At 38.6% G+C, this 15,834-nt stretch overlaps 1 protein-coding gene across 6 annotated transcripts in view; it reads left to right on the top strand.

The window, feature by feature from the left end:
- The window catches only part of wdr27 (WD repeat domain 27), a 48,623-nt gene extending 40,642 nt beyond the window's left edge, over window positions 1-7,981 (top strand). For all 6 annotated transcript variants that reach the window (XM_023261811.3, XM_023261810.3, XM_023261809.3 and 3 more), the window contains one exon: window positions 7,167-7,981. In XM_023261811.3, the coding sequence (XP_023117579.2) occupies window positions 7,167-7,280 (114 nt within the window). In that variant the 3' untranslated portion in view covers window positions 7,281-7,981. The remainder of the gene's footprint in view (window positions 1-7,166) is intronic.
- Window positions 7,982-15,834: the final 7,853 nt, after the last annotated feature.

The following is a 15,834-nucleotide window of genomic DNA, read 5'->3' as shown; positions in this document are numbered from 1 at the left end:
ATGAAACAAACAAAAAAATAAAAGTCAAAGTTGGAGATTAGTGCTTTGCAATTTGCCAACTAAACCATAAATCAGTCAACAAAATATTACTTTATGACACACAATATGAAGTTTATTTTGGCTAAAGTCACAAAAAAGATCTGGTCGTCAGTAACATTGCCTCAATGTCAAAGGCATTTACAAATCAACATGAGAAAATGACCAAACAACAATTTTAGAAGTCTGAAAAGATGTTAAATTAACAACTGTTTTTGGTTAAAACCATTCTCGTATCAACTTTCCTGTTGTGTAACAAATTTGTTTGTTTCAGTGAACATACCCTTCAGCATTACACTGAACCACCTGTTTAGTTTTTAAGCCCGTACTTGTGTGTGTTTGTTGGAACAACACACAAAATAAAAGCCAAATTAGAACTGTTTTTGTTTTCACAACAGGGCCATAATGAAATAGGGCCTATGGAACACTGTCTGCTCTTGCAGTGTTTGGACTAAGTGAGGAGTTTCTGAACTCTTTCTCTCAAGTACTTTGGATCTCATTTGCACTTCATGTGTTGGAGTGAGTGCAGGACTGTGACCTTGTACTGACACAAGCAGCTGTCTGTAAAACTTAACACGTATTATCGTCCGTTCGAAGATGAACAACGAGTGAATCATCTCAGCGGCTTTCATGCTCAGGGCTACTCTTGTCTCCATATGTCAGCTCGTATCATCTTTGCTCTTTGCAGGCAGGCAAAAAATGCAGCTGGTGTCCCAATAGGCCATTTTACTGTATCATTTTATTTGTGGCCGTTTGGCATTGGTTATTTAAACTCCTTAGCAGGGATGGACTGGGACATTAAGGAAGCTCTGGAGTTTGACCCTGGGGTGCAGCACGGTGCAGCCGATACGATTAAAGCTGTGATGATTAGGTAATTTGATTATTTGATCAATGGAAAAAATAGCTGGTAACAAATCAGTTAATTGTTAAAATACATTTCAGCTTCTCCAATGCAAAGAATTCTTGCTTTTCTCTTTTTTTTATATCAAATTAAATGTCATGTCAGCTGGGTAGACATTCTTAGTTGGTAAATCAAGGCATTTAAAGACACCACCATGCACTCGGAGAACCTGGCATGGACATATTCTGACAACTCCAATTATTGAGTAATAATTTATTGTGAAGACAATTGTAAGATGCAGCTATCAGCACTATATGCATCTTGGCTGGAATGTCTCAAAATCCTGACTGGACCTTTGGGATACAGTTGCACACAATGGTAAATATGATCAGTCTACATACAGTGAAGGCAATGAGTCTGTGTTACCTTAACAGAGATCTATGCATTTTCCTAATATTTCTAGCCATTTAATAAACAAATATGTGTATTATGCTTGAGTAAATCAAACCCGTAATTATCAAAACTGTGTAAAGTAGATGTATATTTTGTATCCTTAACCCTTTTCCTGGGTAAAGCTTCAATGGGAGGTGCCTCTTTGCAGGAAATACTGTTTGCCTCATACAAGCCAATATAACCGGTCATCACCTATCATAGATGTAGTAGCATCACTGAACTCATTTATCTTGTGTTTTCATGTAGGACATGCAGTATTTCTGTTTTTCTAGTTGAACAACAGTACTTTCTCAGAGAACCTCCTGCGCCAGACATCCTAATTAACAAATTTTAGATTTGACTAGGTCTGTTTAAATTAATCACTTTAGTGTATAACTTTTTCTATCACAATATAATCTTCACAGAAATTATCGATATGAAATACACATACTGTTTTGCTCACATGATGCATTATGACACTGTTTTTCTTTTTAATTTAGCATTTGATAGCTATTATGAGTAATACAGTAAATGGATCAGTGATGACACGTAGCCAAAGCTATACACTTTATTTCCACTACTTGCCACAAATTTTCAGAATTTTTTCTCTTCATGCTGTGAACATCTTCCCAATTCTTCTTCAAGACCTTCTTTTACTTGCAAAATTTCCAGCATGGAATGAAAGTAATAAACGATAATGCAGAAAACTAAATGGTATATAATCGTAATTCCAAAATTGTTTAACATTTTGAACACAGTTCTTGTACAACATGCATGAAAGAGTTTAACGATATGCAGTGTACCTGTTTTCTGCTGTGTATGTTAACTGAACAATAAAATGAGATGGGGGTCAAAAACATGAAAAGTGTTTAATATAATGTAAATTACTAAAAACTCAAAACAACAATTTGGCAACATGCTGACGCTCTAATCCATAAGGACTCATTAGTCATTGTTACACTATTCCATGATTACACGAGTAGTCAGTATTTTTGGGTTGACCTATATCCATCTTCGAAATCAGTCTTAAGTTTGATCTCAACTGTGTGACTGTCAAGTTTGTTGCAGTATCTTAGATGGTTGTGACCCTGTTGCATTGACATAAAAAGCTCAAAGACTTCCAAAAAGACAGTTGGGCTAGTCTGATATAAACAGACCTATCTTAACAGCACTGTGTCAACACTGGAGAATAGCTGCACACAATAATATTCTGCAATAAGCAAAAAAATAAATAAAAAATGCTCCTGCTTGTTTGTATTTCTTTAAACCAATCACAGTTGTCTTGGATAGCACTAAGCCCAGGATGCAGCAACAGTGCCCCCGCAAAATAGACAAAACAGACGACAAAAACAGACTCACAAGGGGAAACTAAAAAATAATTATAGTTTGCAGTGGCACAATATAGCCATGTAAGATCTGAGCATTTCGGCCCAATAAAGCTATTTATCAGGTCAACTCTAAGTAGAAATCTGTATTATTACAGCGACTGCTGCTGCAGCTTGCCTTAGGTCAACAGCTTTGACAGTCTTTGAGTGAGTTCAAGTCCACTGGGCATTCTGGACGTTGAAGAATGTGCAGATTAGCAGTCCTTCTCTGCTTCGGAGTCCTTTTCGTAGTATTTTATCTCTTGGTTTCCTCTTTGCCTGACCTCGGGGAGTGAAAACGCTCTCTTTTTACTGTAGTGGCCAGACAGCAAATACAGAGGTGGACTCTGCTGTCTGCTCCAGAATGTCACATCAGAGTGAGACACAGACTGAACAGAGACGGCCTCCCTGAAATCAACTGGCCTGTATTCAACACAGCTGGAACTGTAATGAACAGGAAGTTGCAAAGTCACAAGAGGCATTTTTACGTATCAAAACCATTCACACATAGCAGACAGAATTTTCTGAGTTGACTGCGGTGCTGGTTACAAATGCTAACCTTCCTGTCCCTGAATACCCAGAATATGATGGACATAAATATACAGATGCAGATGTGCATTTACAAAACTGGTAAATAGCTTTCATCTTTAGTAAGTGAAAACTACATGGGGGTTTGTGATTGAACACTTTAAACGCACCTCAAATTGATTTCTATCCTATTGCTGATGTGTAAGTAAGAAAAGCAAGCGTATTGTATTTAATGTTTTTAAGGTGCTGATATTGCAGCCTGCCTGTCTGCTTCTATTTCTAGTCTTCATGACAAACTAAGCTAACCGGCTGCTGACACCAGCTACATACTTATCATACAGATGTGAGCGGTATCAATCATCTCATTCACAAGCACAAACACATGGAACTGTGATTCCTTCTATTCACACAGATGGGCCTATCCTTGTCTCTATAAATAAGTGATTGATAGGAGTATGATCATATACATACATACAAGCTGCTACCAGTTTTTCACCGCAAGCAACAGACTATACATTTCTTTTACTGACCCCATGTCGATATAAACTTGTCACAGAAATAACCATGGTGACTGTCTGCTCCTTCTCCCATCCCTCATGTCTTCCTTCCCCTCTCAGCATGTTCAGTACAGAACATCTTGGTATGCTGGCATTGGTGAAGTTTGTGCTCTACAAATGATGTATGATATCCTTTGGGAGGGAAAATGCATTCTTCCCCATAATATCAAAGCCTTGACTTTTGTTCATACCAGACAGACAATTTCTGCTATCTAGAATGCCAGTATTTCAGTGTTAGGTGTTCACCATTGAAAATCTAATCCACATTGCATTTTTAATCATCTTTTGTATTCCTGCTTTGAAGTATTGATTTGTAGTCATTTTTTTGTGGTATTGAGCCAACTTGCCCGACAAGCTCTTAGATTATGTAACGTGTGATGAAGCACCTCAATCTCAATCTGATTTTACTCTGAATTCCTAAAATGTTTTGAATGAGACTTTTATATAGTAAACATGAAAACAAAAATCACAGAAGAAGAAGCACCCCACATTTCCAGAATAATTTCTTGTACATTAACCATGTCTTTAAGGTTATTATGTCAATGTCAATGTCAACTTTATTTATATAGCACATTTACAACTAAAAAGCCCAAAGTGCTTCACAACAATCAAATACACTAAAAGATGACACATAACTTTAAAATTAGCAAAGTCATAAAAATAGAATAAAAACATAAATTATACTATGCAAATAAAATAACATATTCAGCACATCTGATGATTAAAAAGCCAGGGAGAAAAGGTGCGTCTTAACAAGAGATTTAAAGTGCTCAAGTGACTCAGCAGCTCTGACATGTGGAGGTAAACTATTCCACAGAGTGGGACCGACAAAAGAAAAGGCTCGCTGACCTCTGCTTTTCTTAAATTTGGTCCTGGGAACATCCAAGAGTAGCTGGGATGAGGACCTCAGAGTTCTCGCAGGTTTACGAATGGACAGTAGGTCACACAAATAAGAAGGCGCCAGGCCATTTAGACATTTGAAAACCATGAGAGCAATTTTAAAATCAATTCTCTGGCGAACTGGGAGCCAGTGCAACGATGACAAGACTGGAGTGATGTGTTGGTACCGTTTGGTTCCAGTCAGTAAACGGGCAGCAGCGTTTTGGACCATCTGTAGCCTGTGAATTGAGGCTTGGCCCAAACCAACATAAAGAGAATTACAGTAGTCCAAGCGTACTGTAATAAACATGTGCATCACTCTCTCAAAGTCTCTTGGAGGCAAGTATGATTTGACTTTCGCAAGCAGACGTAGCTGAAAAAAACTGTTTTTGACTACGGCATTGATCTGTTTTTCCAGAGTAAAGCCAGAATCTAAGTACACACCACGATCTTTCACAAATGGTCTACTGAAAGAGGACAAAGGACCAAGTGCACTATCCACACCCTCTAGAAGAGACAAGTCACCAAAAACAACAATTTCATTTTTTTTGTTGATTTAGTTATTACAGGTCATACTGAAAAAAGAAAGAAAACTGTACAACATATATTTGTGTACGAACTGAAATTCTATACAGCAACAGTTTCAGGGCTGCATAAGGATGTGTGACAGGGCAAATAAATCTTTCAGCTGAGATCAGACTCATAAAAACTGTGTTTCTTAGAAAGAGGGTTTTGAGGAAAACCAAATAACTCACTTGCTCTGGCCCGCCATGGCCCCATTATGCATGTCTACAGTGAATTAGCTCGTAACAAGTTCTAACTTGTGACCACAAAGGTCACCCAAAACCGTCAGTCCTCATCACTTTTGCTATTTCAACTTCATTACACAAAGGTTAAAGGTTGCGGAGAAAGAATGTGCTGGTTTAGTTTGCTGTGAGTGTGACATTTATTTATTTATACATATATATATATTTTTTTTTTTTTTTTTCTGCAGTTTGCTTCCAAGTCTACACTGCATGCTTACATGACTGTTTTACACTGGTGATAATGGTTTTGGATGCCAGTTGATGAAGAGAGCTGCAGTTGCTAATGGAGCTGCTCTCTGACCCTTTAAAGTTTTAAATAGCTTCTTGAGCAGTCCTGAGGGCAGGACCCAGACAGCTTGGCTATTGCTGATTAAAGTCATTGAGCAAGAGGCCATGGTGAAAGAAGACTCTTGAACATGGAAGAGATAGTGAAGTGAGCTGTCAGACTATCACCAGAATGACACATGCTTTTGTAGACTTAATGTGTTGTTGCTTGCAGGGCTGCCTTTAAAATATATATGCTCTTACTTATCCTTGGGCATTGGACACGCTTCCTCTGTGTGTCTATAAGAGAGAGGCTGAAACTTTCACTCGTCAAAGTAAGATTAAATCCATCCCAGTTTAGTATGTTTGAGTCATCCACCCTCAGCTTTCTGACTCCCAGGCCAGGCATCTGCTTACTGGTAAAAAGATTAGTTCTCCTGCTCAGAAATGCTTTACTGCATGGGAAAAAAATATCTATTGTTGTGCTGAATGTGGTTTTTGTCACTGCTTGGCAAATTTGTTGTTTTCCAAAGTTCCTGTTGTTAAAAAAATATTCTGTCTTTACAAGCACTTACCATCTCTAGAATAACCGTAAATTATATTAATCAAAGCATGGACATTCACCCATGCATCCCCACTTGCAATGTGTTGCTTTTTCTTCACTTGTCATCATCTAGGATTTAGGAACTCCTTTCAGACTTTGAAGTAGATTTGAAATGGTTTCGCATATGCTTGAAAACAGAATGAAAAGATAGCCATTTGAGAATTTCTTGAATTATGATTGTTCTGTCATATATCGTATATTCTGTTTTGAGCAGCTGCAGCTATGAATATATTTCGTAAGCCTCGTTCTGAACCTCCAGTAGAGAGTTTCCCAGTACTATTGCTGCTGATTGGGTGTCAAAGTGTTGAGGTAATGCTTCCTCACCCTCATCTGTTCTGCTGGCTAATAGAAAGAGATGAGATAATGCACACTTCTCACTAAGAAATGCACTCAAGAACTGATTGTCATCTGTGCTTGGCTGTGTGCAGCATCCACATGTTGGTTTGACTGCAGTGTGGTGTGTGTGTGTGTGTTTGGGTGTGGATTGATGTTAGTTTATTGATATGTGGATGCCTTATTAATCTATAAACAGCTGACTCACCATGACTAGCACTGGCAGGAACTTCGATCCCCATGTCTGATAAAACAAAATTATATAACAGACTTTAGGTCGGGGCGCTTCATGTTTTTGTGACAAATGGCAGGTATGGAAAATTAAGAATTTCAATGGGAAACACAGTCTGGACCTCAGCGGTGCTCGTCTTCTTTAGAAAAGCAGGTGTGCTGTTACGCAACTTGGTCCTCTAAAAAGAGAGGAGTAAAAAAGAGACTGATGTGTGACACAGTTCCCGAGAAAGATCATTCACAAGAGTAAAAGCTGAACATGATGTCATTCTTTTTCTCTGTCTCTCTTAGCTGCTGACTGGAACCCTGGATGGGAAGCTCAGACTGTTTCAGTCCAGCAGTGGGTCTTATTTGTCTCTTGACACTAGTGCTGCTGGGCACAGTGTCCCCAACATGACTGCATAACAACAGTTGGCTCCTGCAAAGACCATTCTGGTTTCATTAAGACATTTCCAACCCACTTGCTGAGATTTCAATGGGAAAGGAGAACCTAAGAGTTTCTTTTTTTTTCTGTTGGTCTGACAAAGATCAGAAACCAAAGTTTTTCTACAGCTACACTTCAAATTGCAAAAGAGACTTCCCACTTCAGGTCACTCATCTTTCTTAAATTCTCTGTTTATACTATTTTTTGTTCTGCCTGAGACAAAGGAACATCAGTGTTTTGTATGACCGTCTCTCACTAGATTAATTTAACCTCATTAGAGTGACTCACTATTTACTTAGTTACAGATAATTGCCGCCAACTTTGCCAAAAACAACTGTATTAGCCCTTATTTCCATCTGTTGCGCTTTCTGGATAGTCCAGCATCACATTTAGTTTGTTCGGTATGTGGAACAGATGTACTTATATATCACTGACTGTGGCCGCTACTTAGTAGAACAGCACGTAGAGCTATGACATCAACTGGGTGCAACCTCTTCGACTGCCAGACACACAGATGCTCCTACTGTTCAAACTGACACACCCGACCACATTGTTTGAGCTGTACATTTACTCTTTGCTACATCAGTCACAACAATATGTCAGCTGCACTGATATGTGTAGAGCAGAATACAATCTTACGAATTTACAATTTTCAATAAAGAACTACGTTGTTGGTAATGTCTGTATAATTAAATTGTTGCATCCTGATTCCACTTCTGATTTTTTTGTTATTGTTGTTATTAATAATGATCTCCATTAAGTTTTTTTCTGATCATTGTGTAAGTTATAAGCCGAGGATACCGTTACATACATTGAGAGAGAGTTGATTTCTGTCTCATACCAGGAATCCAATTCTCTGACTTCATTTGCAGTGGCCTGGAATTCTAAACTAAAATTAATTTACACTCTAATTTGCTGCAAGATTACAGTTAATTAGTATGAGCCAATTTTCAAATGCATTCATTATAATTATCCATTTTCTTTATGGTCTTCTTTGGGCTAATTCTGATTAGAATAATTTACCTGTCCATTTTTGTGTCTCCATTTCCAAAAGTTTCAAAAACACTCCCACATATTGTGTAACTTACAAAAATACATTTATTCACAACATTTTGATGCTGGACTTCATCACGCAAATGGCTTGGTAAAAAGAGAAGCCTCTTAAATAGGGAGTAGCTGCAACTCTGCAACCAATAAACATAACCCACATACTCTAGGAAGGCAAAAATTACAAAATGTCATTCCACCACTTGAAAACTTCAACAATATACATTATGTAAAAATCATAAATATATCCCAAAAGCTGTTTACACAGAATGGTTAAAATCCTTGGACATGAATGCTTAAAACCCCCCAAAGGCCACTAATTCTCAGTGAAACCTGGACAGGTTACATAAGTGGATGAATAAAGCAGATGACATGAAACATAGCTAAGAGCAAATGTAAACATCAATAATAAATCATGTTTGTAATAAATTTACTCAAAACCCTCTACTGTACAGTATATAAATACAGTCAGCATCCAATCCTCCAGAACCCATGCAATGAAATAGATGTGCAAAGAGTTCCTTTGTCTTGTCTTCATTAGGCAGATTTAAAACCATTTCTTTTGGAGCTTTAAGGTTAGTTTTTGTTTTCAGGATTGCTCTCACAAGATAGGTGAAATATGAATATTAAATACAAAAATGTATTGTTTTCTTTTTTTGCAATCATGTCAGCAGTGTTATTTGTAATCATAAAATAGCGTCTGTAGAGTGCCTACATTAGCCACAATGATAAAACCACTGACAGGTGAAATCGATAATATTGAAGCCATAGAAGATGGCATTTATATGGATGCAACTTAGACATGCAACACCAACCTAAATATTGTTGCAGATGAAGCACACCCCAAGCGCACACTAGTGCAACACACCTCAAAAACTGTACAGGAATAGCTAGCAGCACAAAGAGGCCAAAGCATTGAAACAGCCTCCAAATTCCCTAGTTTTCAATCCAATCAACCGTCCAAAGGATGTGTCACAACAAGTTAGACCCACAGTGTCCACACTCCACCACCTATGGCCAGACCACTGGACACTCCAAGAGGTCATGTGTCAATGCCTTGAAGGATCAAGGCTGTTTTGGCTGCACAAAGGGAACCCACCCAATAGCCCACTCGACAGGTAGTTTTAATGTTGTGGCTGATCAGTGTATACAGTGGTCTTGGGTTCAAACGTATGATTTTTTTTCCTGTCTCAGGTTATATAACAAAGTTGATACCTATATTTCCTGGTATAAGTTCACTGGCATTTTATTTTCTTTCGAAGTCAGGTCACACTCCTTGCTTTTTTTCCTCTAGAGAAACTCCTACTATCTCCTGCTATGCTGCCATTATCAGTGCCGACATGTTGTAACCCTCAACTCAGTCTTCTGGCAGGCAGGAGGAGAACTCTGCCTATCTGGAGTGGAGTGAAATTTCAAGCGTCACTCATCTCCCGTCCATTAGGAAAAGATATTGTATTTGACGCATTATGTGACCCTGATGTTGATGTTAGAATGATAAATCCACTGATAGGCTGCCTGCTTTTAACTCCCTCAGACAGACATGAATTTTCAGAGGACCACTCATCTCTCCTTTGTCTCCTGTCCAATATCCTGCATTTGATTTACTCCGTCTCTCTGGACGGTGAGCTTTAATTGATACCAAGGCGGACTGCCTGTGACGATTGTTCACTGTGCTCGACCAGCCACAAGTAGGCCATGAAATATAACTTTGAAGTTGCACAATATCAGCTGCCAGATTCCCTATCAAAAACTGAAGTTATTCTTTAAGGAAAACAGGACTGAGGCTGCTTTGGATTAATGGGGTGGTACCTGCTGTTTTGTCATCCTCCACATTTTGTATGCACCGGTGCGTGTTTTTATGCCACAAAGATAGGTATGTACTGGCGAGGTTGACTCAACCCTGTCATGGTGAGCTTTAGTGTTCCTGCAAGCAGCAGATAGTTTCAACTGGAGCAAAACATAATAAATTGTCTTAGGAGTAAATTTATGTCTGCACTTTCTTTCTCCATTTGTGCAGTGCTGTGTGTGTGTTAGGAGTTATTATTGTCTTTTGAATGAATTAACCTGCTACGCGCTACTGAGTGAGCACACTTTCTCAAACCAAAGTAATATATTACTGTACACACACATTCCTTGTCTGTGTGAGGTCATTTTGGGTGCACTCCCTGCATTGATCTCACCAGTAAAGAATGATGTGTTTATACTTGAAAATAAAAGTTCATGAAAGGACTTCAAGGACAGCCACACCCATATGCCATAATGCATTGTGGTCCAAAGTTTGATGTCTCGCAACACTTTGTCATTCAATTTGACAGAGAGAAGAACTCTGCTTTCAACTTTTCTAAGAACTGGAACACTGGATGTTCGACAGCCCTGAACAGAGCAGAGTATCACACTGAGGGAATGTACAGCTCAGGAGACAAAATCAGGACATTCATTTTGCATCACAGCATCATCTACAACTCAAATAGACAGTTGTTTTTGTGAGGCCTGCGCCATCGTCTGTAAAGTGGTTTTGTTCTCCACTGGCTCTCTGGTCTCTAACTTGGTCTGAGCTCTGAATGCAAGGCCTTCACTTTTCCTCATGATATACATCATGAGCCATGTGCAGTTTAATGATCCCCCAAAGACTTCTGAGGATCTCTGCTCCTTTGTTTTCATGCACTCAAAGTGAAGGGAGGGGAATATTTGTGCACATGTCAAAAACTGTTGTCATACAGTTGTGACTCATCGGAGTCTTAAGCAAAGCTGTACTGAATAACGTCCATCCATCCATTATCTATACACCACTTAATCCTCTGTAGGGTCGTGGGGATTCTGGAGCCTATCCCAGCTGAATAACATACAATGAACTACAAATAGTTTAAAGCCAATCTAATGAACAGTAAAGATATTCTCTGGCATGTGCGCTTTGCTAGGTTTTATTAGTGATTGCTGCATCATAAAAATGATTCAGCTTCAAGGCAATCTGCTTGATGAGAACTTCAAAATGCTGCACTACTGGCTGGATCAGACTGTGTGATATTAGCTTTGTCATAGCCCGCTGTAAATAAAGAATGGGACATCTGTAATAAAATAGGTGCAGCAATTGCTTGTCTTATCCTGTTTTGTGTATTGCAATTGAAGTCAACAGAGACGGTATCTGGGATACTTCAAAATGTCCCAACGATCCCAAAGAGTAGCGTGGGAAGCTTTTTTTGTTTTCTCCTGCCATACTTAATAATTTAGTTGTGTTGCATGATGCTGTATCACACAACAGAATAGTGAGCAAAAGAGATATTGTTGGCTGTTAAGGTGGAACAGTAAAGTCAGCTCTTGGATGGCGCCTTCTTTCTGATCCCTCATGTACTCCACAAGTCCTAAAGGTCGACTAACTATGATTGATTGGTATCCAACATATAGTCTCCTATCACTTAGCCGAGTTATGGAAATGAATGATTTTTTGATCATCTACCTGATATAATGACCATCTTAAAAGGCAAAAGGTCACCTGGTCAGTTGTGCTGCAAACATTTTGGTGAAATGTGGAAAAATCTACTCATGTGCTGTACTTACTGAGAGTCATTCAACATAATCAGCATTTAAAGTGCATCTAGCTGATATAATACTGCATGTGTGTGCATTTTTTGCACTACTGATGCTGTTGTTGTTCCAACAGCAGTACCACTAGTCTGCTTGAAAACTGTCTGGGTATTTAGCATCAGCGGCAATAGCCACAAGAGCCAAACACAGAACTCAATGCAGAAAGTTGAACTTCAGCAAGACTTAGTTTAAAGAAGAACAGCACTGTGTATGACCTAAAAGGAACCTTAAAAAGAACTGTACACCTGTCTATATCAATTATCAGGGAGATAACTGAACCACCGAGTGGATTGCCTACATTTTCCTCTAACAATATCAGTTAATATTTTGAAAGAAAATGCACAAATGTTAGCCGCCCTGTGCTTCTCCTTATGTGGTCTACGAATTACACAGAGGAATATACTTTGACTGGTGCACCACATGTCCCAGTGTTAAGTAATTACTTCAGACTGGAGAATACAAGGTAAAGAATGAAGGTGAATGATAAGCTGGAGAGTTACTAGTAAATACTGGTGAAATATCCAGATGGAGCCACACAGGAAGAGACAGGGAAATCAGTGTCTCTGTACTTGACTCTGTCCTGAGCAGTTCTAGGCTGCTGTGTGCAGACGACGACGGAAATACAGATTAGTAGCAGATGGTGTCATCCAGGGTACAAGGCATAAACATTCGAGTGCTTAACACTCCGATAAATCAACACAAGACCCTTGTGGACTTAGCGGGAAAAATGGGGAAAACAGGAGCACGTAACACAAGGTGCCAGATCACTGAACCAAACTGCGGCCACTAAGGAACACCGCCGAGCTTCTAAAATCTCTTCAGATAACATTTCTTTGAATAAATACTTTGATCTTTGCAAATTGAAAAATAATATAAAACACTACCTTTGCTCCAGTGATTCCTGACTGAGTTCTTTTCAACAAATGCCTATCAAAGTCACACACCAATCAGCCACCACGTTAAAATCCCCACTTTGTTATTGTGTAGATTTCCCGCCAAAACAGCTCTGACCTGTCAGGGTACAGACACCAGACCTGTGTTTGGCACTGGGATGCAGAATCTTTGGTTCCTGTGGATTGCAGTGTGGAACGTCCATGGATATGATTCGATCCAGTGCATCCCACAGATGCTCAATCGGACTGGGATCTAGGAAGTTTGGAAACCGAGCCAATGCCTTTGGCTCTTTGTAATGTTTCTTGAACTGTTGCTGAGCAGTTCTTGCCATGTGGCAGGGTGCTTTGTCTTTCTGATGGAGGACACTAAAGTTGAGGGAGTGTTGTTACCGTTATTGTGCTTGATCTGCAACAGAGTTAAGGTGGGTGATACAGGTATAATTTAATATCCACATGAATGCCAGAACCCAAAGTTTGCCAGCAGAACATTGCACAATGAGATGATAAATAGCATTGACTTCTTCTGAACTTTTAATGTTGTGACTGACTAGTGTAAATGAGTCTTTACAAATGCTGCATGATGAGATTTTTGCTGCAGAAAAGATTGCGCAAAGATTACTTTTTAGCTCTAAAGGTTCACCGAGTGCAGTCTTTCCTCAAGGTCTTCATACGGTTAAGACACTCCGTCAGCTCCATTAAGCCAAGGTGCAGGGGTGAGATAAGATGATAGTTTGGCATTTGAGTGTAAACCATCAAGTCTCTGCACATTTCTCTGATTCACTAACCCACCCCGTCAACCTAAACTCCAACCTTTCACTGAGCAAAGATAGCTTTCTAACATCAACCTCCACCATTAGCAAATTCCTTTCTTTTTATGACTGAATTTAGTTCCTCAAAGAGGCAATTTTATGTTTTCCGCTTTAATCATGTTAAACTAAGCCAGGGAATTAACAGCACATGTGTTTGAGCTCCCCTTCAGTGTATGGATGTTACTGGTATTCATGTCTCTGTATGCGGCTTGTTAATCTTTCTGTTTTCAATTCTTGATATAACTATTGTTACATAAAACTTAGCATTGGTTTGTAATCTTTTAATTTTGCCATAAAATGAACAAACAAGCTTTGAAGAGAATGATGTGATCAAAGTAACTGCTCGAGTGCTGGCAGCGCTTGAAATCACGAGGTGAACGATATAAAACTCAAATATATCATGTGTCATGTTGTACTTGAACCTAGTTTTCAGGTTGTGTGGTTGCCAACTACCCATGGCTAACTTCAACTTGAGAAATAACCTTGTAGGTGGCATTTCTCCATTACATGTCATGCCAGGCTTTCATACCCTCAAATGAACTGCAGTTCAGCAGCAGGGAAAATGTTTCAAAATCTAATTTGCAGCACTGAACGCATAGGCTATTGCAGGAAACCATGGCTGCATCACACTAATTTACACTGAATGCTTAAAAGTTTTGGTGTAGAGACAGGTGCAGCATGCCAGCTACAAAACCTGGAGTCAATAATCAGCAGGGAATTCTCATGTGGAACATAACATTCCTGCTAACTGCACCTATCCTCAGTGTGTTTTCAATGATTATGCTATTGTTTCAAAAATCCATCAAGCAGCACATTCTCTTCTCAACTCTGGTGCTTTTTTTTTATACCTGTGCTAACCAGCAAAGTATTATCCATTTTTGCTGTTCAAACAACAAAAGTTATTCCTTCATTTTGTAGGGATTTCTTATGCTTTAAAGGATAAGTGTGCTAATATTCAATGCACTGATCCTGTCATCAATAAGACCTGTGAAAAGACAAACATAATACTTGACTGAACTTAGTGACAAAGATAAAAGTAATGGACATTTTTGACAAATCTAAACATTAAAGCAGGAATGGGCCATCACAAATGAGGTGTACAATATGCATTGTTTTCTGGGCATAAAATATTGCAGGATGTGTGGTGTTTTTGGGGAAGAAGATTTAAAATGCTTCCGAACTTTTTAAACAGCAGTGCTGTATAATTGTGTAAGAAGTGCTTTTATGTTTTACCTAAACCTCCATTATTAGACTTTCTTTCCACTGGATGGCAGTACAGCAACCTGTAAAAACACCATTGACACGTTATTCAAATAATGAAATATAATCTGCAAACAGTTTGTTATTTACATTGGACAAAGAGTGATATTGCCAAGTTTTTGGGAGTCTCTATGTTCTGTGTTTCTGTTCTTATAATCAGTCATATTGTAGCTCTGCTTTGGTCTCCACCAACCTCTTAAGGAAATATGGGAATCTTTAGTAGAAAAATGCTTTATTATGTTCACCAGCTAGTTGCAAATTTTTTTATCCAAACTTTTTTTTAGAGCTTCTGCCTGCTATAGCTGGAAACAAGATTGAAAAGTGCAATAAAATTTATTAAAATATCAAATTGTAACAATGAAAACAACAAGCTAAAAGACACTGAAATACTTTGTAGTACTGACTGTACCTGCAGAGTGGAGTATTAACTCTCAGTTGTCCTGTTACTATTAGGGACCATTTGTACATTGCCAATAGTTATTTGATTCATTGGCAATTTTAAGTTAAAGCACAAAGCAAAATGTAGTCAAGTATACCGATTATACACTCACATTGACCCATGACTGCTTTACATATACTGTACTGCACTACTAGATTATAGTTATTGATGCATCCTGTGTATGCAGCATTTTAATGGAGTTAGTTGAGGTGAAGATTATTTTAAATGTTGTTTTTGAATGGGTTGGGATCTAAAGTAACTTTAAATTATAATTGTCCAATGATTATAGTAGAAAAAATGTACAACATGTAATCATACATTTGGAATCGGCATGACAGGACACACATAAAGTATCAGAAAATGGAAATACTGAAGTGAAACACAAGTACCTCACAACTGTCCTTCAGTAAATGTATGTCATTAATTTCCATCACTAAATAGATGTTGTACTTTTACAGAATTCTTAACATAAACCTGCTTAGCTCACCTCCATGAGCCACAACAA

The sequence above is a fragment of the Amphiprion ocellaris genome, chromosome 16 (assembly GCF_022539595.1).
Source record: "Amphiprion ocellaris isolate individual 3 ecotype Okinawa chromosome 16, ASM2253959v1, whole genome shotgun sequence".
NCBI classification, from domain to species: domain Eukaryota; kingdom Metazoa; phylum Chordata; class Actinopteri; family Pomacentridae; genus Amphiprion; species Amphiprion ocellaris.
This window is presented reverse-complemented; position numbering and strand designations above follow the sequence as displayed.